Here is a 24,618-nt window from a genome sequence, read left to right on the forward strand (position 1 = left end):
TTGGGAATTAATCCATTGGATAGTTACATGTTATAGTACTTGGTATTAAGATAACTGAAAGTTTTTGTATATTTAATATGATGTTATTTAAAATTTTTTTAAATTCCCTTTAGGGCCATTCTCTTAGTGATGGGCTGGATGAAGTCCAAAAAGCAGAAATGAAAGCTTACATGGAATTAGTCAACAATATGCTGTTGACTGCAGAGGTAGAATACCAGATAATATGGGTTAAAAAATAATTTTTTTCCTCTCACAATATATATTCTTTCCTATGGGTTATTTTAAAGTTATTAAGAAATGGGAAAATGGTCAAGTAATTCTGGGGCCAGGATAGTTCCTCAAATTATTTCATCATTATCTTTGAACAGATTATCTGACATTTTCCTTTATTTTTTCCGTCTGTAAAAAAGGAGTGATTCTAGCTTGCTCATTATTTTACTTTGGCCTTTTGAAGTTTACTTAATGGTATTTAGAGATATATTGTGTGAATAAGAAATATTTTTACAAGGTTCCACCATTAAGTTTAGTAGTAGCTAAGGAACACAAACCCTCACACATGTGACTTACAAAATTGGTTTACAAAAAATTACTATGGTGAGAAATAACTTTCTCATCCTTTTTCTCTTTGGTATTCTAAAGTTTTAGTGACTGTTCTTTTGTTCCTAGTTGTATCTTCAGTGGTGCGATGAAGCTACAGTAGGGGAGGTGAGTGGTTCTGTAGCATTTATCTTAATTAAAATTTAATGAGAAAACACTTTTGCTCAGAATCTAAAGTCCCTGCTCATAAATGAAACATTGTGGTTTATACCATTAGTGATACAGTTTTTCCACTTACTTTAATTTTGCTTGCACATACATTTTAAGGAAGCTATGTGTCATTGTTTGATATAACTGGTTGCAAAGTACATAAAAGTTTACATATTTTTAAAGGGTACAGTTTAAGATTTTAATTTTTTAGGTTGCAAGCTGTGTATTTTTCTCAGATTACTCTATTTATGTTCTTTGAAAATATATTTCTTTTAGAGTTCTATATGTAAAACCAGACATTGTTTTTAGGAAGGATCCTATTTTTAATGAAATTTTTTTGTTTTAGATTACTCATGCTAGGTATGGATCTCCTTACCCTTGGCCTCTGAATCATATTTTGGCCTATCAGAAACAGTGGGAAATCAAACGTAAGATGAAAGCTATTGGTTGGAGTAACAAGACTCTGGACCAGGTAAGTTCATGTTGAACTTCACAAAACCCTCAACTTTTATGCCTTAAAAATTCCTTCTTTATGTTGATGTTTCGTAACATTAGCAAAACATTTGCTGTTATTTTCTCTGACATGAAGGAATTTTATTTCTTTTGAAAATCATACATCCTGAAGGTAAAGCAAATATTATAATTCAGAAAAGTGTAAAAAGTAAGTAAAACTTGCCTAAAATCCCACCACCTAGCAATTGCTACTTTTAACCATTTGGAGAACATTCCTTAAGTGGGATCATATTATGCCTGCCACTATATAACCTGATTTCTCTCCCCATTTTTCAATGCATTGTGGGCATCTTTTATGTCAATAAATACGGTTCTACAACATCGGGCTTATTAAAGAAGAAACCCTGTTAAATATAAGTACTTAATATATTTACTTTTCTTTGGTTTTAAATTTACTAAAGTGGCAAAATTGTAAAATACATGTCTCGTCCACTAAGATCAAGTTAATTAATGTCTGTCTTTTCTATGGCTACCCTTAATCTTGGCCAGCTATTTCACTGATGTGTGTCATTGGCCACAAGGGGGGATTAAGTAAATGAATAGAGAAAGAGTAAATAAAGTCCTTCTCCACTAGTGGGAAAACAATTCAAATGCTTTTACTCCTGGTAGGTCAGCAGTGTTGTCCTTATGAAGCGAATTTTTTTTTATCTGCAAAGTCATTTGAATAAATAGGTTCAGGATAATGTTTTTGTTCTTGACAAAGTTCTTATAATTAACTTAAACATATTTAAAGGAAATTTATTCTCAAATTTTCTATTTCTTATATAGAAAGTGTTATTTATGGTCTGTAGTCTGATTTAAATATAATATAAAATATAAATATAGTAACCTATATTTATATTTTTGTTGTAAGCTGTGATATAAATTTTTAGATACTCTTGATTGTTTTGCTAATTTGAGTGTTTTTCTTTGTGGTCCATATTGGCTGTGATAGGTTTTAGAAGATGTAGACCAATGCTGTCAAGCTCTTTCACAAAGACTGGGAACACAACCATATTTCTTCAATAAACAGTAAGAAATTTTATTTTCTTAAGTTAGCTTTTCCCCTGTATTGTTAGGTTGCAAATTTCTTTTATCATAAAGGAATTGCATTTTCAAAAAATATTTATGAAAAGATTTAGTTATTTATAAAATTTTTGTACTCATTGAGCAATTTATTTAACACTTTTTGGCTGTCAAACACAGAAAGCAAGGCTCTGGGAAAGTAAAATTTCTAAAATTTGGTCTTTGTCACTGAGAATTTCTCTTAAAGGTAGTTACATAAGTCAGTCATTATTATTAGATATGATAAAGGCTGTTAATAGAGATAGTTGAAGGTTTTAGATATGTAACTTCAAAATCTTAACAAAATTCTAAAACTTTTACAGTACTATAACAGCATGAAGATGCTATTAGTGAAACTATAGTAGTCTGTGTAGGGTGATACCATGGGAAACAGAAAGTCAACAAAACTAAACAATAAAAAATATTATTATATTGGAAAGCACTGTTTTGAACTTATCTTTTAAATGGTAATAAAAACTATATAAAGCATAGAAATCAAAGGATATCATTACATATGCACATATGTAAATTGAGTAGCTCATGTTTCATTGACAGATTTGTTTTGCAATTTTGAATAGACTCTGGTTAAATAATGAATTTTCATTTATTAAAAATTATAATTTTTCTGGCTCGGCACCTATAGCTCAAGCAGCTAAGGCACCAGCCACACACACCAGAGCTGGCGGGTTCGAATCCAACCTGGACCTGCCAAACAAGTCAGCTACGACCAAAAAATGGCTAGGTGTTGTGGCAGGCGCCTGTAGTCCCAGCTATATGGGAGGCTGAAGCAAGAGAATCATTTGAGCCCAGGAGTTAGAGGTTGCTGTGATCTATGATGCCACAGCACTCTACCCAGGGCGACAGCTTGAAGCTCTGTCTCAAAAAAAGAAAAAAAAATTCTAATTTTCTAATATATCAGAATCAATCTATTCTGTGATTCAGTATAAGATCGGCTTAAATTAGCATTTTAATCTTAGTGGTTTGTTTAGCTAAAAAGTCTTTTTCTTGGCTTTTTAATAAAAATTGTTTGCTTTTTAGATTGATAATTTCTAAAAGGCATTATTTGCTATTATTTATTATATCTTCATAAGCATTTGTTATCTACAGCCATATCAAACATCTTTTGGTAAAGATATTAATATTTGTAGTAAAAATGACTATGATGATAGCTTGAAAATATTTAAGTTACATTACTTCATAGCATGAATAATGTGAATTATATGTAACTGATATTCAAATAAAATTTGGGCTCTGTTAATCTTTAAAGAGGAAAGATCATACAGTTCAAACCATGAAATCCTAGTAGATAAGCCTTCCATAATTATGTTCTTGTTTCCAGAGCTGTTTGATATGCAGAGGCTATTTGTTTAGTCTCTAACATAAAAGAAATGTAACCAAATGTTAGTGTTATGTAGTTACTACCCTTTTATTCCCTCATACAGGGATTCTTAGGAGTTGAAAAGCTCAGAAGGGGTGTATTTTATTGTTCAGACTTACTCTGTTTTACCAGTTAGTTTGCACATTGTCTTTACAGGAGGCCAGGAGAGTAGATCTAACTTATTTTGCTTCTCAGGGCATAATTATAAACTTATAATGAAAATTCTAACTTAGAAATAGTCACAAACCAAAGGCTTGCTTTTGAGAATATGTAAATTTTTTAAGTAATTTTACCTTATGTAATACTTACGCAGATAAACATTTTTCCCTGGCAAATAAGTATGATTGAAGACTAGAATAGATTTAATTTTAAAAGACTAGTTAACCAGTTTGTTATAAGTATTTCTAATTGTATATAAAACCAGCATACTGTACCCCATAAATGTATTATTGTACACAGCTATGATTTAATAAAAAAAAATTAGTTTTACCCAGTCATGTAATATTAAAGTACAAATAAAGTACATTTAGGAAAAAGTAATTTGTATTTTCTCTTTATTGTGGCAAAATTTTTCATTCCATTATATAGTAGGTATCATCACTTTGTAAGGCACTATACCATGCAGGGGTCCTCAGACTTTTTAAACGGGGGGCCAGTTCACTGTCCCTCAGACCATTGGAGGACCAGACTATAGTTAAAAAAAAAAATAAATAAAAAAAAACAACTGTGAACAAATTCCTATGCACACTACACATATCTTATTTTGAAGTAAAAAAACAAGACGGGAACAAATTACAATCACACCACCTCATGTGGCCCGCGGGCCGCAGTTTGAAGACCCCTGTGAGTCCCAGCTTAAATCAAGCTATATAGTATTGGAATCTAAGTTAGAGGCCCTGAATACTTTAATTTCTCTGTGTATTCTCCTTCTCCTTACTCCCTAAAATTAGAAACAACTTTCCTCCTAGCTTAACTGCTGGTGACGATGCGAGAACTTGTGAAAGAAACTGAAGCAAAAAGGTAATTAAGGAAGCTCTTACAGCAAGAATAATAATTGGGGAAAGAAGACCAAGAAACAAAAGGCTTGATGTAAACATTTGTGTGACAGTCCTAAAGATCAGTGGTTGGCATATAAAGAAGGGATATGTAGATTATTTCTAGTAGTGTGAAGAGATTAAAAGTTAACAGAATATTGGGAAAGAGAAATTAGGAAACATCTGGACTAAATATTTTAAAATTAGATGATACTGTAAAAAGGTACAAGAAAGAAAGAAATCTGAAGTAATGATGAATAAACACAAAAGATCAGTGCCAGAAAAATTTTAAGTGGAAAAAATTAGGATGTTAACATTTTCTAGTACCGTTTTGCTTTAATATTCAAATGAAAAAACAGAAGATAATCAACAGAAATGTAGAAAGAATGACGATATAAGATAAGAAGGCATAAAATTTTTTTTGTTGTTGTTGGGGATTTATCGAGGGTATAATAAGCCAGGTTACACTGATTGCATTTGTTAGGTAAAGTCCCTCTTGCAATCATGTCTTGCCCCCAAAGGCTGTGGCACACACCAAGACCACACCCCCTCCCTCTTTCCCTCTCTCTGCTCTTCCTTACCCCACCCCTCCTCCTTTTTCTCTCTGCTCTCCCCTTCCCCCACCCCCACCATGACCTTAATTGTCATTAATTGTCCTCATATCAAAATTGAGTACGTAGGATTCATGCTTCTCCATTCTTGTGATGCTTTACTAAGAATAATGTCTTCCACTTCCATCCAGGTTAATACTAAGGATGTAAAGTCTCCATTTTTTTTTAATGGCTGAATAGTATTCCATGGTATACATATACCAGAGCTTGTTAATCCATTCCTGGGTTGGTGGGCATTTAGGCTGTTTCCACATTTTGGCGATTGTAAATTGAGCTGCAATAAACAGTCTAGTACAAGTGTCCTTATGATAAAAGGATTTTTTTCCTTCTGGGTAGATGCCCAGTAATGGGATTGCAGGATCAAATGGTAGGTCTAGGTTGAGTGCTTTGAGGTTTCTCCATTCTTCCTTCCAAAAAGGTTGTACTAGTTTGCAATCCCACCAGCAGTGTAAAAGTGTTCCGTTCTCTCCACATCCACGCCAGCATCTGCATTTTTGAGATTTTGTGATGTGGGCCATTCTCGCTAGGGTTAGATGGTATGTCAGGGTGCTTTTGATTTGCATTTCTCTAATATATAGGGGTGATGAACATTTTTTCATGTTTGTTAGCCATTCGTCTGTCTTCTTTAGAGAAGGTTCTATTCATGTCTCTTGCCCATTGATATCTGGGATTGTTGGCTTTTCTCATGTGGATTAATTTGAGTTCTCTATAGATCCAGTTATCAAGCTTCTGTCTGATTGAAAATATGCAAATATCCTTTCCCATTGTGTAGGTTGTCTATTTGCTTTGGTTGTTGTCTCCTTAGCTGTACAGAAGCTTTTCAGTTTAATGAAGTTCCATTTGTTTATTTTTGTTGTTGTTGCAATTGCCATGGCAGTCTTCTTCATGAAGTCTTTCCCCAGGCCAATATCTTCCAGTGTTTTTCCTATGCTTTCTTGGAGGATTTTTATTGTTTCATCCCTTAAATTGAAGTCCTTTATCCATCTTGAATCAATTTTTGTGAGTGGGGAAAGGTGTGGGTCCAGTTTCAGTCTTTTACATGTCAATATCCAGTTCTCCCAACACCATTTATTGAATAGGGAATCTTTCCCCCAAGGTATGTTCTTGTTTGGTTTATCAAAGATTAGGTGGTTGTAAGATATTAGTTTCATTTCCTAGTTTTCTATTCGATTCCAAGTGTCTATGTCTCTATTACTGTGCCAGTACTATGCTGTCTTGACCACTATGGCTTTGTAGTACAGACTAAAATCTGGTATGCTGATGCCCCCAGCTTTATTTTGATTATTAAGAACTGCCTTAGCTATATGGGGTTCCAAAATGCAGAATCATTTTTTCCAAATCTTGAAAGTACAATGTTGGTATTTTAATAGGAATGGCACTGAATAGGTAGATTGCTTTGGGAAGTATAGGCATTTTAACAATGTTGATTCTTCACAGCCATGAGCATGGTATGTTCTTCCATTTGTTAACATCTTCAGCTATTTCTTTTCTTAGAGTTTCATAGTTCTCTTTATAGAGATCTTTCACGTCTTTTGTTAGATAAACTTCCAAATATTTCATCTTCTTTGGCACTACTGTGAACGGAATAGAGTCCTTAACTGTTTTTTCAGTTTGACTATTGTTGGTATATATAAAGGCTACCGATTTATGAGTGTTGATTTTGTAACCTGAGACGCTGTTGTATTCCTTGATCACTTCTAAGAGTTTTGTAGTAGAATCCCTGGTGTTTTCCAGATATACAATCATATCGTCTGCGAAGAGCGAAAGTTTGATCTCTTCTGACCCTATATGGATACCCTTGATCGCCTTTTCTTCCCTAATTGCGATGGCTAAAACTTCCATCACAATGTTAAAGAGCAGTGGAGGCAACGGGCAGCCTTGTCTAGTTCCTGATCTGAGTGGAAATGATTTCAGTTTAACTCCATTCAGTATGATATTGGCTGTGGGTTTGCTATAGATGGACTCTATCAGTTTCAGAAATGTCCCTTCTATACCAGTTTTCTTAAGTGTTCTGATCATGAAGGGATGCTAGATATTATCAAAAGCTTTTTCTGCATCAATTGAGAGAATCATATGGTCTCTGTTTTTTAATTTGTTTATGTGCTGAATTATACTTATGGATTTACATTTATTAAACCAGCCTTGAGATCCTGGAATAAAACTGACTTGGTCATGATGTATAATTTGTTTGACATGTTGCTGGATTCTGTTTGTTAGGATCTTGTTGAATATTTTTGCATCTATATTCATTAGTGATATTGGTCTATAATTTTCTTTTCTTGTTGGGTCTTTTCCTGGGTTGGGGATCAGGGTGATGTTTGCTTTATAGAACGTGTTGGGTAGTCTTCCTTCTTTTTCTACATTTTGGAACAGGTTGAATAATATAGGTACTAGTTCGTCTTTAAAGGTTTGGTAGAATTCTGACATGAAGCCATCTCCTCCCAGGCTTTTTTTTTTTTTAGGGAGATCTCGTATGGTTGATGCTATTTCAGAATTTGATATCGGCATGTTCAACATTTTCTCTTGATTCTGGCTAAGTCTTGGAAGGTGATGTGCTTCCAGGTATTGGTCAATTTCCTTTAGATTTTTCATATTTCTGAGAATAAAGTTTCTTGTAATATTCATTAAGGATTTTTTGAATTTCTGAGGAGTCTGTTGTTATTTCATCTTTGCCATTTCTGATTGATAAGATTAAAGATTTTACTCTTTTTTTCCTGCTTAGGTTAGCCAAAGGTTTATCTATTCTATTGACCTTGTCAAAAAACCAACTTTTTGATTTATTGATCTGTTGTATAATTCTTTTGTTTTCAATTTCATTTAATTCTGCTCTAATTTTGTTTATTTCTTTTCTTCTACTGGGTTTGGGGTTGGAATGTTCTTCCTTTTCCAGTTGCTTGAGATGTCCCATTAAGTTGTTAACTTCCTTTCTTTCCATTCTCTTGAGGAAGGCTTGGAGTGCTATAAATTTCCCTCTTAGGACTGCCTTTATGGTATCCCAGCGGTTCTGATAATTCGTGTCTTCATTGTCATTTTGTTCCAAAAATTTGGCGATTTCCTTCTTAATCTCATCTCTGACCCAAGCTATCATTCAGCATAAGGTTATTTAACTTCCATCTTTTTGTATGAGTATGCAGATTCCTGTTATTACTGAGTTCAACTTTTATTCCATAGTGGTCCGAGAGGATGCAAGGAATAATATCTATTTTTTTAAATTTACTGAGGTTAGACTTGTGAACTAAGATGTGATTGATTTTGGAGTATGTTCCGTGGGCTGAGGAGAAGTATGTGTATTCAGTTTAGTTCGGATGAAATGTTCTGTAGATGTCTGCTAAATCCAAATGTTGGATGGTTAGGTTTAAATCTAAAATTTTTTTGCTCGGCTTCTTATTGGAGGATCCATCCAGCACTGCCAAAGGAGTGTTGAAATCTCCGATTATTATGGAGCTGGAGGAAATCAAATTGCTGTTAGAGTTTCTCTCTTTTTTTTTTTTTATTGTGTAACTTCTTTTTTTTGTTTGTTTTTTGTTTTTTTTATTGTTGGGGATTCATTGAGGGTACAATAAGCCAGGTTACACTGATTGCAGTTGTTAGGTAAAGTCCCTCTTGCAATCATGTCTTGCCTCCATAAAGTGTGACACACAACAAGGCCCCACCCCCCTCCCTCTGTCCCTCTTTCTGCTTCCCCCCTCCCATAACCTTAATTGCCATTAATTGTCCTCATATCAAAATTGAGTACATAGGATTCATGCTTCTCCATTCTTGTAATGCTTTACTAAGAATAATGTCTTTCACTTCCATCCAGGTTAATTCGAAGGATGTAAAGTCTCCATTTTTCTTAATGGCTGAATAGTATTCCATGGTATACATATACCACAGCTTGTTAATCCATTCCTGGGTTGGTGGGCATTTAGGCTGTTTCCACATTTTGGCGATTGTAAATTGAGCTGCAATAAACAGTCTAGTACAAGTGTCCTTATGATAAAAGGATTTTTTTCCTTCTGGGTAGATGCCCAGTAATGGGATTGCAGGATCAAATGGGAGGTCTAGCTTGAGTGCTTTGAGGTTTCTCCATACTTCCTTCCAAAAAGGTTGTACTAGTTTGCAGTCCCACCAGCAGTGTAAAAGTGTTCCGTTCTCTCCACATCCACGCCAGCATCTGCAGTTTTGAGATTTTGAGATGTGGGCCATTCTCACTGGGGTTAGATGATATCTCAGGGTTGTTTTGATTTGCATTTCTCTAATATATAGAGATGATGAACATTTTTTCATGTGTTTGTTAGCCATTCGTCTGTCATCTTTAGACAAAGTTCTATTCATGTCTCTTGCCCATTGATATATAGGATTGTTGGCTTTTTTCATGTGGATTAATTTGAGTTCTCTATAGGTCTGAGTTATCAAGCTTTTGTCTGACTGAAAATATGCAAATATCCTTTCCCGTTGTGTAGGTTGTCTCTTTGCTTTGGTTATTGTCTCCGTATCTGTACAGAAGCTTTTCAGTTTAATGAAATCCCATTTGTTTATTTTTGTTGTTGTTGCAATTGCCATGGCAGTCTTCTTCATGAAGTCTTTCCCCAGGACAATATCTTCCAGTGTTTTTCCTATGCTTTCTTGGAGGATTTTCATTGTTTCATGCCTTAAATTTAAGTCCTTTATCCATCTTGAATCAATTTTTGTGAGTGGGGAAAGGTGTAGGTCCAGTTTCAGTCTTTTACATGTAGACATCCAGTTCTCCCAACACCATTTATTGAATAGGGAGTCTTTCCCCCAAGGTATGTTCTTGTTTGGTGTATCGAAGATTAGGTGGTTGTAAGATGTTAGTTTCATTTCTTGGTTTTCAATTCGATTCCAAGTGTCTATGTCTCTGTTTTTGTGCCAGTACCATGCTGTCTTGAGCACTATGGCTTTGTAGTACAGACTAAAATCTGGTATGCTGATACCCCCAGCTTTATTTTTGTTACTAAGAACTGCCTTAGCTATACGGGGTTTTTTCTGGTTCCATACAAAACGCAGAATCATTTTTTCCTAATCTTGAAAGTACGATGTTGGTATTTTGATAGGAATGGCATTGAATAAGTAGATTGCTTTGGGAAGTATGGACATTTTAACAATGTTGATTCTTCCCATCCATGAGCATGGTATGTTCTTCCATTTGTTAATATCCTCTGCTATTTCCTTTCTGAGGATTTCATAGTTTTCTTTATAGAGGTCCTTCACCTCCTTCGTTAGGTATATTCCTAGGTATTTCATTTTCTTTGAGACTATGGTGAAGGGAGTTGTGTCCTTAATTAGCTTCTCATCTTGACTGTTATTGGTGTATACAAAGGCTACTGACTTGTGGACATTGATTTTATATCCTGAAACATTACTGTATTTTTTGATGACTTCTAGGAGTCTTGTGGTTGAGTCTTTGGGCTTCTCTAAGTATGAGATCATGTCGTCAGCAAAGAGGGAGAGTTTGACCTCCTCTGCTCCCATTTGGATTCCCTTTATTTCCTTGTCTTGCCTAATTGTATTGGCTAGAACTTCCAGCACTACATTGAATAGTAAAGGTGACAGAGGACAACCTTGTCTGGTTCCAGTTCTAAGAGGAAAAGCTTTTAGTTTTACTCCATTCAGTAAAATATTGGCTGTAGGTTTGTCATAGATAGCTTCAATCAGTTTTAGAAATGTGCCACCTCTGCCTATACTCTTCAATGTTCTAATTAGAAAAGGATGCTGTATTTTATCAAATGCTTTTTCTGCATCTATTGAGAGGATCATGTGATCTTTATTTTTGCCTCTGTCAATATGGTGGATAACGTTTATGGACTTGCGTATGTTAAACCAGCCTTGCATCCCTGGGATGAAGCCTACTTGATCATGATGAATGACTTTTTTGATGATAAGCTGTAATCTATTGGCTAGGATTTTGTTGAGGATTTTTGCATCTATATCCATGAGTGAGATTGGTCTGAAATTCTCCTTTTTGTTTGGGTCTTTTCTTGGTTTTGGTATCAGGGTGATGTTTGCTTCATAGAATGTGTTGGGGAAGATTTCTTCTTCCTCAGTTTTTTGGAATAATTTCTGCAGTACAGGATAAGCTCTTCCTTGAAGGTTTGATAGAATTCTGGTGTGAAGGCATCTGGACCAGGGCATTTTTTGGTTGGAAGATTTTTTATTGTTTCGTTGATCTCGGTGCTTGAAATTGGTCTGTTCAGGAGCTCTATTTTTTCCTGGCTAAGTCTAGGGAGAGGGTGTGATTCCAAATATTTATCCATTTCCTTCACATTGTCAAATTTCTGGGCATAGAGTTTCTGGTAGTATTCAGAGATGATCTCTTGTATCTCTGTGGGATCAGTTGTTATTTCCCCTTTATCATTTCTGATTGAGGTTACTAGAGATTTTACTTTTCTATTCCTCGTTAGTCTGGCCGATGGTTTATCTATTTTATTTATTTTTTCAAAAAACCATCTCCTTGTTTCATTAATTTTCTGAATGATTCTTTTGTTTTCAATTTCATTGATCTCTGATTTGATTTTGGATATTTCTTTTCTTCTACTGAGTTTAGGCTTAGATTGTTCTTCTTTTTCCAATTCCATAAGATCTCATGTGAGATTGTTGATATGCTCTCTTTCAGTTTTTCGAATGTAGGCTTCTAAAGCGATGAATTTTCCTCTCAAAACTGCTTTTGCAGTATCCCATAGGTTTTTGGTAGCTTGTGTCTTCATTGTTGTTATGCTCAAGGAAGTTAATGATTTCCTGTTTTATTTCTTCCTGCACCCATCTGTTATTCAACAGAAGATTGTTTAATTTCCATGTCTTTGGGTGGGGTCGAGCATTTTTGTTAGAGTTGAGTTCTACCTTTAGTGCCTTATGGTCTGAGAAGATACAAGGTAAAATTTCAATTCTTTTTGTTCTGTTGATATTTGTTTTGTGTACCAGGATATAATCAATTTTGGAGATTGTTCCATGGCGTGATGAGAAGAATGTGTATTCTTTATTTTTGGGATGTAGTGTTCTATATGCATCTATCAAGCACAGTTGTTCTACGGTCTCATTTAAATCTTTTATATCTTTGTTTAATTTCTCTTTAGAGTATCTGTCCAGGTGTGTAAGAGGTGTGTTAAAGTCCCCTGTTATTGTGGTATTATCAGATATCATATTGCTCATACTGAAAAAGGTCTGTTTCAAGGATCTGGGCGCATTTAAATTGGGTGCATAAATATTTAGAATTGAAACATCTTCTTGTTGTATTTTTCCCTTGACCAATATAAAGTGACCATCTTTGTCTTTTTTGACTTTAGTTGCTTTAAATCCACATGTATCTGAAATTAAGATTGCAACTCCTCTTTTCTTCTGAGTTCCATTTGCCTGAAAAATTGTCTTGCAACCCTTGACTCGGAGTTTTAATTATTCTGTTGAAGCCAGGTGTGTTTCCTGCAGACAGCAAATGGATGGCGTGTGTTTTTTAATCCAGTCAGCCAATCTGTGCCTTTTCATTTGGGAATTCAAGCCATTAACACTTATTGAGATAATTGATAAGTGTGGTAGTAATCTATTCATCTTATTTTGTGAGAGTCCATTGCTTAGTTTTATCTTTTGCATCAGTGTGGAGGCTAGGTTCTGTCCTTTAATTGCTGAGTTCTTACTTAGTTGTTGATGCATTGTGATGGTCGGTGTGTAGAACAGGTTGAAGTATTTCCTGTAGAGCTGGTCTTGTTGTGGCGAATTTCCTCAATGTTTTTATATCCATAAATGATTTGATTTCTCCATCAATTTTAAAGCTTAGCTTAGAAGGATATGAAATTCTGGGCTGGAAATTGTTCTGTTTAAGTAGATTAAAGGTAGATGCCCATTGTCTTCTTGCTTGGAAAGTTTCATTATAGAAATCTGCAGTCACCCTGATGGATTTACCCCTGCAGGTCAACTGGCGCTTACTCCTGGCAGCTTGAAGAATCTTTTCTTTTGTCTTGACTTTGGACATGTTCATCACAATGTGTCTTGGAGAACCTTGGTTAGAGTTGAGGCGGCCTGGGGTCTGATATCTCTCTGAAAGGAGTGTGTCAGAATCTTTGGTGATATTTGGCAAATTTTCATTTATAATATTCTCTAGTATGGCTTTCATTCCTCTGGGGCATTTTTCTTCCCCTACTGGGATTCCTATAACTCGATGTTGGAACGCTTCATAAAGTTCCATAATTCTGTCAGTGAACATTCTATTTCTCTTTCTTCTTTTCTGCCCCTTTAACTATCTGAGTTATCTCCAGAACTTTGTCCTGTACCTCTGAAATTCTTTCTTCTGCATGGTCTAACCTGTTGCTGATACTTTCTACTGCATCTTTAAGTTCCCTAATTGACTGCTTCAGTTCCTTCAGCTCTGCTACATCCTTTCTATATTCTTCATATCGTTTATCTCTTATTTGATTGTGTTTTTGGATTTCCTTTTGGTTATTTTCCACTTTATTAGCAGCTTCTTTTATTGTTTCCATCATTTCCTTCCTTGTTTTCATCATGTGTATTCTAAATTCCCTTTCTGTCATTCCTAACAATTTTTATAGGTGGAATCCTCTGCAGTAGCTACCTCATGGTCCCTTGGAGGGGTTGCTCTGGGCTGGTTCTTGCCTGAAGGTTTCTGCTGACTCTTTCTAATGAGTCATTACTTTTATCTGTTTCCTTGCCCTAATTTTCCTTTCACTTCCTCTTGCTCTTTAAGTTCACATGCCTGTGGACTAGTGTTTCGATGTGTCCTTTTGGTACAGAACCAGAAGGGTGAGAAGGTTGAAGAGCAAGAAGGGATAAAAGAAAGAACGAAAATAGAGAAAGGAGAGGAGGTGGGTAAAAGGGAATATTGACAAAAAGAAGAGAGGCACAGAAAGAGGGAGACAGAACAATATAGGTGTACAGTAGGGTACTTTGACACAACCTTAAAAATCCCCAACCTCTGGGGGTGCCAGTTTGGGTGGTTCCCTTGAGGTCAGCAGCTCTTTGCTAACGTGATTGGACACAGTACCACACCTCTACCAAGTAGAGAGGAAAGACAAAAATGCTATAATTCAAACCGAAACAAGCAAACAGAAAACTTTACAGGATAAAATTGGGTGAAAAACCAAATAGTAGAGGTAGAAACACTAGCAAAAATGAAGTTCTTATTATTGAGAAAGGCAGCAATGGGAAATTGTATTTAAACTAGAAAAATGGAAAAAGAAAAGAAAAAATCTGTAGGGAAAAGGTTGAAAGTAAAAAACAAAACAATAACAACAACAACAAAAAAAAACAACGACAACCCAAAAAACAGCCAAAAGCAAAGCAGTATATATATCTTGTTGAATATTGTCTCGGGAACAGGTGGTCTTCTGGGGTATGTGATGTTAATCACAATGCTGATATGACTGGAAGCCTCCGCTGATTTCTCAAACCCTACAGGGTGGAGACCCTAAATCTCTCTTCAGCCCTCTTAAAAGGCACTTTAAACTTCTAAACTTTGCTAAACAGAAGCTTTCCCAAGAAAGTGCTTGTCGCTGGGATCCCTGGTGAAGTGGCTATCCACTTACTCAGTGTGCCAAAACCCATCTCACTCTGCCCCTGAAGGTTAAGGCTATAAGGAGGCTCAGTCCCCACCTTTAGGCTGTTCAATCACTAGATTACTAGCTCCCGCCTTTTCTTTGCTCTGCGACCCTGAGGGCGGAGCTTGCTGGGGCAGTTCTCTCACAATGGGTCTCTGCGGCCGACAGCTGAATACTGTTAGGTCCGTCCAGCTCAGCAGCTCAGTCTGGAGCCCTGGACAATGCCCAAAGTTGTCTGCACTCCTGCACAAGCTCTCCCCATGGCAGTTCAACTGAGTGCCAAGTCCAAAGACACCAAAACAGTTCACAGGTAAGGCCTTTCCAGTTTGCAGTCTCATTGCTGCTGTACTTACTGCTGCTGGCGGGATTATACCGATCAAACACACACAACCACTTGCCAGTTTTCCACTGTTTTTGTCCTCCTCTTGGGGTCCAGAAGTCTCTCACTGACTCCCTGTGTCCTCAAAGGAATAATTATAGGCAGATCCCACCAGCCAGAGATGCCTGGAGTCTTATCTCCCCAGACTCATGGTGCCCAGTTGCAGGGAAGCTGTTACTCGGCCACCATCTTGCTCTCACTGCCCCACATTTCTTAAGACTTTAAAGATATATTTGTCACCTTGGAATTTTTTTAAAAATAAGTCTATACCGATAAATGCAACAATATATATGACATATCTTAGAGCTGTTAGAAGGGAGGAATTGCTATTTATATGTCCAAATTATATAATCCACAAACTATTTGGTAAGCAGACAGATGTAAAGCTATGTTTTCTCTTTACATGGTATAGCAAGATAATTAAAAGGTGGAATGTTATGTTTCCTCTTCATGTAGTATAGGAAGATAATTTAATTAAGATCGTGACTTAAACAGGTTTGTTGATATATAATTTATATGTAGTAAAATGGTCTCTTTTAAATGTTTAGTTCTATCAGTTTTAACAAAGGCATACAATTGTACAACTATACCATAGGTATACATTTTTAAATGAAAGAATTGTTGGTGTTGGTAATTTATATATATCAGAGCCAGTATAGTTGCTGAAATTTGTAAGGATTACAAAAATATGCTTCAAGAGCATATTAAGAGTGTATGTAAACACACATATACATGCATACACATAGTAATGCACTAAATAACTTTTTATCCACGGTGGACTGTATATATAGCAGTGGTCTCATAACATTATGATACCTTCTTTTATTGTACCTTTTTAATATTTAGATGTTTAGATATACAAATATTTACTATTATATTACAGTTGCTCGCGGTATTCTATACAGTGACTTACTGTACAGGTTTATAACCCAGTAGCAATAGGATATACTAGATAGCCTGGGTATGTAGTAAACCATTCCATCTAGGTATGTGCTAGTACACTCTATAATGTTCTCACAGCAATGAAATCATCTAACTGTGCATCTCTCAGAATTTATTCCCACTGATAAGCAGTGTGTGACTATATGTGCTTAGTTTGATTCAATCTATAATTCTTCTTTCTGTTGGTGTTCTAAAGTAACTTGCAACAAAGTTGCTGTCTTTATGTAACATCAGATCAATTTTTATTTGCTCATGCCCATGTATAATTCAACACTTTTGGAGTTATGTGGGTATATAGTTACAGCAAGTAACATTTTGACCACTTCAGTAGTACTTCTGAAGCACTGTAATTTGAGCCTACTTTTATGCTTGAACTAATTCAGAGCCTTCATTTATTGATAAAGGATGGCCATCTACACTGTGGGAAGTTGCATCAGGGGATATGTATCATTCACCTTTTTTTGGCTCTAGTATAATACAAGAAGCAAGGGTAGCTGGCATTAAACAAAGTTAGGAGAATAAACCATGAAGTGGTAAGATAAGATGTATGTTTTAAAAAATATGTTTAGGAATTTGAAAGAGTTAGTGTTTATAGTACTTCTTGCAAAGTACCTCAGTTCTACATTTATCCCCTATACATCCTTGGTTTTTTACAGGGATCCATTTGTTATTGACTCATCTGTGATGATAAGATTATCATCACAGAGTCTAAGGACACTTGAGATTTCTTACAACTTTACTGTGGGCTGCAAGAAGGAGCCAGCAATGTGAAGCCAGTGGAAGGCATTTAGACAGTAAAAATAGTTGCTGTGAAAGCCTCGGGACTGACTTGAGTTTTGTTGTGTTCAAATTAAAGAAGCAAGAACAGTTTGGGTTGCATGTTGAGAATGGTGGGAAATGAGTTTGAAGAGGTAGGCAGGAACCAGACCATCTAGGCTTCCTATACTTAGAGTAAGGAGTTTGTCATTTTAGTGTAAGTGAAATGAAAATCCATTGGTATATTTTATACCTGGGGTGGTATGATCTGGTGATATTGGTCATTCCAGCGTAGAGAAGCAGGAAGGCACATTAGGAGGCTATTACTGTAGTTTGGGTGAGAGATGATGTAGCTCAGAATAGGAGATGATAATGGAGAGAGAGAGATAAGTGGTATTTACAGCATTATTTGGAAGTAGTGTCTCACCAGACTTGATAGTGTTTATGGGTGGGTAAAAGAAAGAGGACTCAAGGGTGACTCCTAGATTTTTGGTGTGAACTGCTGGGTTAATAGTGGTGCCTTTTATTTTGGGAAGATTAAGGGACAAGCAGGTTTGAGATACTTAACATTGAAGTGGAGATGTTATGTAGGCATTTGAATGTGTGGATCTAGAGCTCAGCTGAGAGACTAGGACCAGAGATAAATATTTGGGATTTAGTGGAATGGAGGTGGTATTAAAGCTGTGCAACTCAATGCGATTATTCATCAGTAATGACCAAGACCACATAGCCAGTAAGTGGCACAATTGGGATTCAAATTTAGATTTGACTGATCCCCAAATCTATTCTGCCAGACCAGATTATTGCAACATATATTTTCACTTTAGGTGGGCTAACACATGTTTTCCTAGAACTTGTTTATCACTGAGAACTAACAGTAATAATTAGTTTGTAATTATGATGGTATTTTCTCCTTTTAGTAATATTGCATTGATAGTTATTTTAATATAATTTATATTGGTGATGCCCCCTTTATAGACCACTAGTGGTGAGGTAAATTGCATTTTTCTGTTAATAATGTATGATTAAAACCTAGAAAATTTTATAAGATTTGACCCTACTTTTATGCTTTATGATCATGTTTTCTTCAGAAATCTAAGTTACTCTACAAGTGGTACAATTGAAATTACATCATGTTGTTGATATGTGGTTAGATGATTGGTTATCATTTTTTGGTTGCAGCACCACAGAGGAAATCCTCTGAGTTTTGACAGTATTTTGTCTACGTATCTATTAAAACACTTAATAAATTGTATTATGGTAATTTATGTTGTGTGCCCTTGTCTTAGGCTATCTTTCTGGTTCTTATGTCTCTAGCATCGGGTATAGTTCCAGGCACACTGGAGGCTTGCAATGTTTATTTAGTGAGTAAAGTAATGAATAAAACGAACACAATCTATTATATTTCTATTATTTTAACACATTTAAATATTATTGTTACTTCCAAAAACAAATCATACAAGTAGCAAATTGTACTTAAATTTTTTTTTCTTATAATAGAAACTCCAAGTTGAGACAAAATAAATTATCTCAAGTTGTGGTAGAATTTTTTTCTTACATAGCTTTTCTCTTTCAAATTGATAATAAAATGTTTCTTAAAGGAATATATGGTTATCTCTTGGTATCTAGGGGGAATTGGTTTCAAAGTGCCTGCAGATACCCAAATTCCCAGATGCTCAAGCCTCATATAAAATGGCATAGCATTGTATTTGCATGTAACCTCCGCACATCTTCTTGTATGCTTTAAATCATCTCTAGATGCTATGAAAATAGTTGTTACACTGTGTTTTTAAAATTCATATTGTTTTTTGAATTATTATTTTTAATTTTTTAAAATATTTTTAACCCCAGGTTGGTTGAACCTTGCAGATGCAGAACCTGTGGGTAGAGAGAGCCCACTGTGTTTTCTACCAAAAAGTTAAATTCTGCTCAAATGACTCTCATTTCTACTTTTGTTTTAGGCCTACTGAACTTGATGCACTGGTATTTGGCCATCTATACACCATTCTTACCACACAGTTGACCAATGATGAACTTTCTGAGAAGGTAAAAAACTATAGCAACCTCCTTGCTTTCTGTAGAAGAATTGAACAGCACTATTTTGAAGATCGTGGTAAAGGCAGGTTGTCTTAGACTTACGTGTTAATTAAGTTATTTTTTAAAAATCTAACTTTTGAAATATGTTACTTCAATGTTATAACAGATATTGTATCAAAATTTTAAAACCAAATCACTGCTTTTTGAAACCTGAAAACAAATTATATAATGTATCCTTTATATGTACTTTATATTATTGTTTCGTGTTCACATTAAAATAATTCCAGATTTTTTCACTTGATATGTTGTATTCTATATCTTGAAATTTTTGTTTCCTTGAAGCATGTATGCATATAAAAATAAAGCTTAAAGTACTGCATGGCTCTTATATTTATTTTCTTTTGATCGTACTGAAAGCTGCTCATTGAGCTTTACACGTGTGGAATAAAGTTATCTTTTCTGAGGCAAGTAATTTGCTTTCTATACTCCAAGATTCCTTTGCTATGTACATGGTGAAACTATAATGGGGGAAATGTTCTCAACAAGTGTGCACTTGGGAAACGTATATGATTTTAAGGTGGTTAAATCCAGATATAGAGTTAACACTTAACAACATTCTTTGTATCTCAACTTAATTGAATTAGAAAACATTTCATTAAAGCAGCTATGATTTACATTTGATAAAGGCACAGACTGAGGGACCTTATTTTTTTGAGACAAGAACATTTTAATAATGCTTTTCTTCCCTTTGTGGGGAAGGGAGGATAGTTTTCACAGAAGTAGCAATGAGAATTTACATATAAACAGGATTATATGTTGTGTCTTCAGATTTTCTGATGTTTCATATATCAGAAAACTGAAGATACTATAAAGAATCAGATGTAAAAAAAATCTTTTTTAAAAACATGTTTAGAATAATAGTACTTTTATTTATCTATTTATTTTTTGTTATTTACCAGGAATTTTAAATTTTATTTAATCCTATAAAAACACTGTGGCTTTGCAGATACCACCTGCCATTTATAGCAAGGACTTGGGCCATGTCTTCTATGAGATGTTTGCAGACAAAGTTCCAAAGATAGCTGAAAACTTTCTGAGCATGGGAGAGAAAGGATTCTGTTATAAGGGTTCCTACTTTCACAGAATTATTCCAGGGGTTATGTGACAAAGGTAACTACACATGCCATGTAGTGGCACTGGCAGCAAGTTCCATCTGTGGGGAGGAATTTGATGGTAAGAACTTCATCCTGAGGCATATAGGTCCTGGCATTTTGTCCATGGTCAGTGCTTGGCCCAACACAAATGGTTCCCAGGTTTTCATCTGCACTGATGAGTTCGAGTGGTTGGATGGTGAGTATGTGATCTTTGGCAAGATCAAAGAGAGTATGGATATTGTGGAAGCCATGGAGCACTTTAGGTCCAGGAATGCCAAGATCAGCAAGAAGGTCACCATTGCCTACTGTTAGCAACTCTAAAAAATTTGACTTGTGTTTTATCTTAACCAGCAGATTATTCCCTCTGTGGCTCAGGAGAGCTCCCCTCTACCCCATTTATTCTCAATATCCTATAATCTTTGTATTCTCACTGCAGTTCTTTGGGTTCTATATTTTCTTTATTCTCTTCCACCTTTTACTGGATTGCACAGTTAAAGTTTATCTAATTATGAAATAAAAACTAAATAATAACAGCAACAACAACACACTATTATCCCCAGGTTACAGGTGAAGAAGTGGAGACAAAAAAAGGATGCCCAAGGTCATAGAGTTAATATGTATAAGTTGGCATTGAATCCTACATAGTCCAGCATCAGTTTGGCTTTTAATCACTGTGCCTTTTTTTTCTTTTTTAAAATTACAGATTTATGTCATATAAAAGACAGGTTATCCTTACTCTAAATCCCATATGAAATTTGGGTGCTCATTTTGGGCTATAGTGCTATTATTAACTTTCCTGAACTAATTTTGTAATGTGTATTATTGAAATGAAAATCCTCAGTTACCTGTATTTTTTACACGATTTTTATGACAGGTTTTTGTACGTATCTTTGTGTGCTTGTTTTGTATATAATGATGTACTTTTCCTATTACCATCATATTTAATTGTACAATTTATACTTCTGAAAACACAATTTAGATTTTTCTTAGAGATTTTTGGATATAAATATACTTCATCAAAGTGGATTGTGGTATTTTAATCTTAATGATTACAACTGACTGTATTCTTATCTTAATATGAGGAACACTGGAGACTGGTTGTTTATTCTAAGTTGACATATTTACTCTTAAGACTTACTGTGAATGGATCACTCTCAGAGAGGGCTTGTTTCTTTCTAGTGTTGAGGTAAATTACTCAAAACAGAATACATTAGAAAATATAAACTTTGACATCAATTTTGGTGATTCATTTTTTATATCTTTATTTTTTAAATTAGGGTTCATAAAGCCAAGTCACAGTAGTTAAAAATTATTACTGAAAAGTTTGCTAACAAATATTTTGTTGCCGAAGTACTTACTGTAAATTTTAAATAAGTAGCATGCACCCTTTTTTAAAAAATTTAAATCATGACTAGTTTTGTGGAATGACAGTTTTGCATGTAAGAAAATACAAATCTGTACAGATTTAGTCTACATTTGATGTCTACTATTTGATGATTGATGACTTTTGAATGATGTGCATTATTTAGTTTCGATTGTATCTTCTACGAAACCTTTTTGAAATCCAACTTGTTACTTTTTAATTGATTTGAATATGGGATAAGAAGCTATAGTATTCATTAGGTATTCTAAATAAAGAAAAATAGAAATTATAAAACATGTCAATCTGTGAGATTTACTAATAATATGCTTGATGCTTTTTTAATGAACATGATGAATAGTATTTTTCCTAATGTGTGTATATCATTTAATAATATGGTTGCTATATTGAGGTATGTCAAGATACTGCCTTCTACAGTAAAATTTAAGATGGTACAATTTTTTTGAATTTACAGTTTATTTAAATTATAATAACCCATGGCTTTTTGGTCAACTACTTTGTAGTATGTCTCATCCATTTATGTTTAGATAAGAAACAATTTATAAATTTGATTGATTCTAAAAAGAAAATATTTAAAAGTTTTGATGATATCTAGACTGCTATAAATGTTTTCATTTTATATTTTTAAATTCCTAAGAATTGGGATCAGATTTCTATTTTTAATTTTTTTGCCTTTTTATTAAATTATGGTGATTGAATTTGTGTTAGGACTGTAATAGATCTCTGGGATTTTTACTTGAACAATCATGTTTTCTATGAATAGAGATAGTTTTATTTTATCTTTTCCAATGTTTATGTTTTTTATTTCATTTTTGTTTTTATTTTGCTTTATTGCACTGACTGGTAGCCCAGAATGGTGTTGAACAGGAGTAATGAGTAGTATCCTTGCCTTGTTTATGATCTTAGGGGGAAGGTATTCAGTCTTCATCATTCATCGTGAATGTAGGGGTTTTTTTTAGATATATCTGTATTAGATTTAGGAAGTTTTCCTCTATTCCTGGTTTGCTGAGAGTTGTTTGTTTGTTTTTAAGTTCATGAATAGATACTGTATTTAATCAAAGGCTTTTTCTGCATCTATTGAGATGATCATAGGTTTTAAAATTTTATTCTTTGGAAATGATGAATTAATGTTAACTGATTTTCAGATGTTAAATCACTTTTGATTTCCTGGGGTCAACCCCATGTAGTCATGATATATATTTTTTATGTTGTTGGACTTAATTTCTTGATATTTTGTTCAGGATTTTTGTGTTCATAGTCATGATAAATGTCCAGTTTCCAGTTTTCTTGTAATGCCTGTATCAGGTTAATCCTGGCCTCATTAAATGAGTCAGAAAGGGTTCTTTTGTACATTTGGAAAGACTTTAGATTTGGTATTACATCTTCCTTAAATGTTTGGTGGAATTTACCCGTATAGCCATCTAGGCCAGGAAGCTTCATTGTTGGAAGATTTTAAACTCAAATTTTAATTTCTTTAGTAGATTTAAAATTATTCAAGTCATTTGAAATGTACTATCCTTTATCCCTGATAATATTTCTTGTTTTAAAGTTACTTGCCTGATATTGGCTGGATGTGATGGACCACACCTTTAGCCCTTGCCCTTTGGGAGGCTGAGAGAACAACATCACTTGTGGCCAGGAGTTCAAGACCAATCTGAGCAATATAGCAAGACCCTTACAAATAATAAAAAAAAATTAAAATTATGTGATATTAATTTAGTTATTTTAGCTACTGCTCAATGTTTAGATTAACATTTGTGAGTTTTATGTATCTTATTTTACTTTTAGCCTACATAATATCCTTTTATTTAACATGGGTTTTAAACAGCTTCATATTGGGTCTTACATTATCTGGCAATCTGTCTTTTTAGTAGTGTGTTTTAAGGCATTTACATTTAACGTAATTATTGATATAAATGGACTAAAATGCAGCATCTTGCCAGGTGTTTCCTGATCGTTCTTCTTGTTCTTGGTTTCTTCAACCCTTACTCTTTTGATTTTTTTTTTAATGAGCCCCTTCTGTCTCCACTATTGGCATATTATTATACCGCTTAATTTTTTTTGTAGAGGCCAGAGTTTACAATATGTATCTTTAATCATAGCTCATGTTCAAGTGATATCATTTGCTTTACTCTCAGTGTGGGGCTTGTCTTTTCATTTCTCAGTGGTGTCTTTGCAAGAGAAGCTTTAACTTTTGATGATGATCTTTTAAGTTTTTTCCTATTCTTTTTTTTGGAAGTCTTATTTTCGCTCTTATTAGGTCTATGACCCATGTTGTGTTAATTCTGATGTATGGTGTGTGATGAGTTTAAAGGTTTTTCTTTGTTTGTTTTTTGCTTATGGTTGCACGTTATTTTCCTTGGCACTGTTTGTTCCAGGTAAGAGAGAGGGGAGATCTGAGTGGGGTCATTGAGTCTTCCCTGCAGTTTCTACTTTTCTTCTTTTCATTTTTTTTTTTTTTTTTTTGTAGAGACAGAGTTTCACTTTATGGCCCTCGGTAGGGTGCTGTGGCCTCACACAGCTCACAGCAACCTCCAACTCCTGGGCTTAAGTGATTCTCTTGCCTCAGCCTCCCAAGTAGCTGGGACTACAGGCGCCTGCCACAACGCCCGGCTATTTTTTGGTTGCAGTTTGGCCGGGGCCGGGTTTGAACCCGCCACCCTCGGTATATGGGGCCGGTGCCTTACTGACTGAGCCACAGGCGCCGCCCCTTTTCTTCTTTTCAAAGGATCACAAAGGTTACTTTCTTAGGATTCCTGCAAGGTCTCTATTTGTTTTTTGATGAACTTCCTTGAGGTCCTTGGAGAAGAGACTTTGAATGAGTACGAATTCCTCTTGTATCTGTGTTCTCCAGGGTTATTATAGTCTGTTGTTAGCTCACAATTAGCTTTTAGCAATTAGTTAAAAATTTTAGCTCATTTTTCTTACTGTTATCTAGCAAGCAAGTGCTCATGCCCCTTCTCTCCTTTAATTTAGGATTAGTTGGCTCTAACCCAGGGTTGGGTTCAAGAACTGAGGTGAGTTTACAGATCGTCTGGTGTTTGTTGTTATTGTAAGGATGGGAGCAATGTTCTTTTTATCTTTCTTTTTTTTCCAAGTG

At 34.9% G+C, this 24,618-nt stretch overlaps 1 protein-coding gene across 1 annotated transcript in view; it reads left to right on the forward strand.

Annotated features, from left to right (window-relative positions):
• The window catches only part of MTX2 (metaxin 2), a 77,894-nt gene extending 58,534 nt beyond the window's left edge, over positions 1 to 19,360 (forward strand). Inside the window, exons 6-10 of the mRNA XM_053597541.1 lie at positions 114 to 206; positions 667 to 705; positions 1,094 to 1,219; positions 2,195 to 2,271; positions 18,908 to 19,360. Of these exons, the coding sequence (XP_053453516.1) occupies positions 114 to 206; positions 667 to 705; positions 1,094 to 1,219; positions 2,195 to 2,271; positions 18,908 to 19,079 (507 nt within the window). The 3' untranslated portion in view covers positions 19,080 to 19,360. The remainder of the gene's footprint in view (positions 1 to 113; positions 207 to 666; positions 706 to 1,093; positions 1,220 to 2,194; positions 2,272 to 18,907) is intronic.
• Positions 19,361 to 24,618: the final 5,258 nt, after the last annotated feature.

The sequence above is a fragment of the Nycticebus coucang genome, chromosome 7, assembly GCF_027406575.1.
Source record: "Nycticebus coucang isolate mNycCou1 chromosome 7, mNycCou1.pri, whole genome shotgun sequence".
Taxonomy (NCBI): Eukaryota; Metazoa; Chordata; class Mammalia; order Primates; family Lorisidae; genus Nycticebus; species Nycticebus coucang.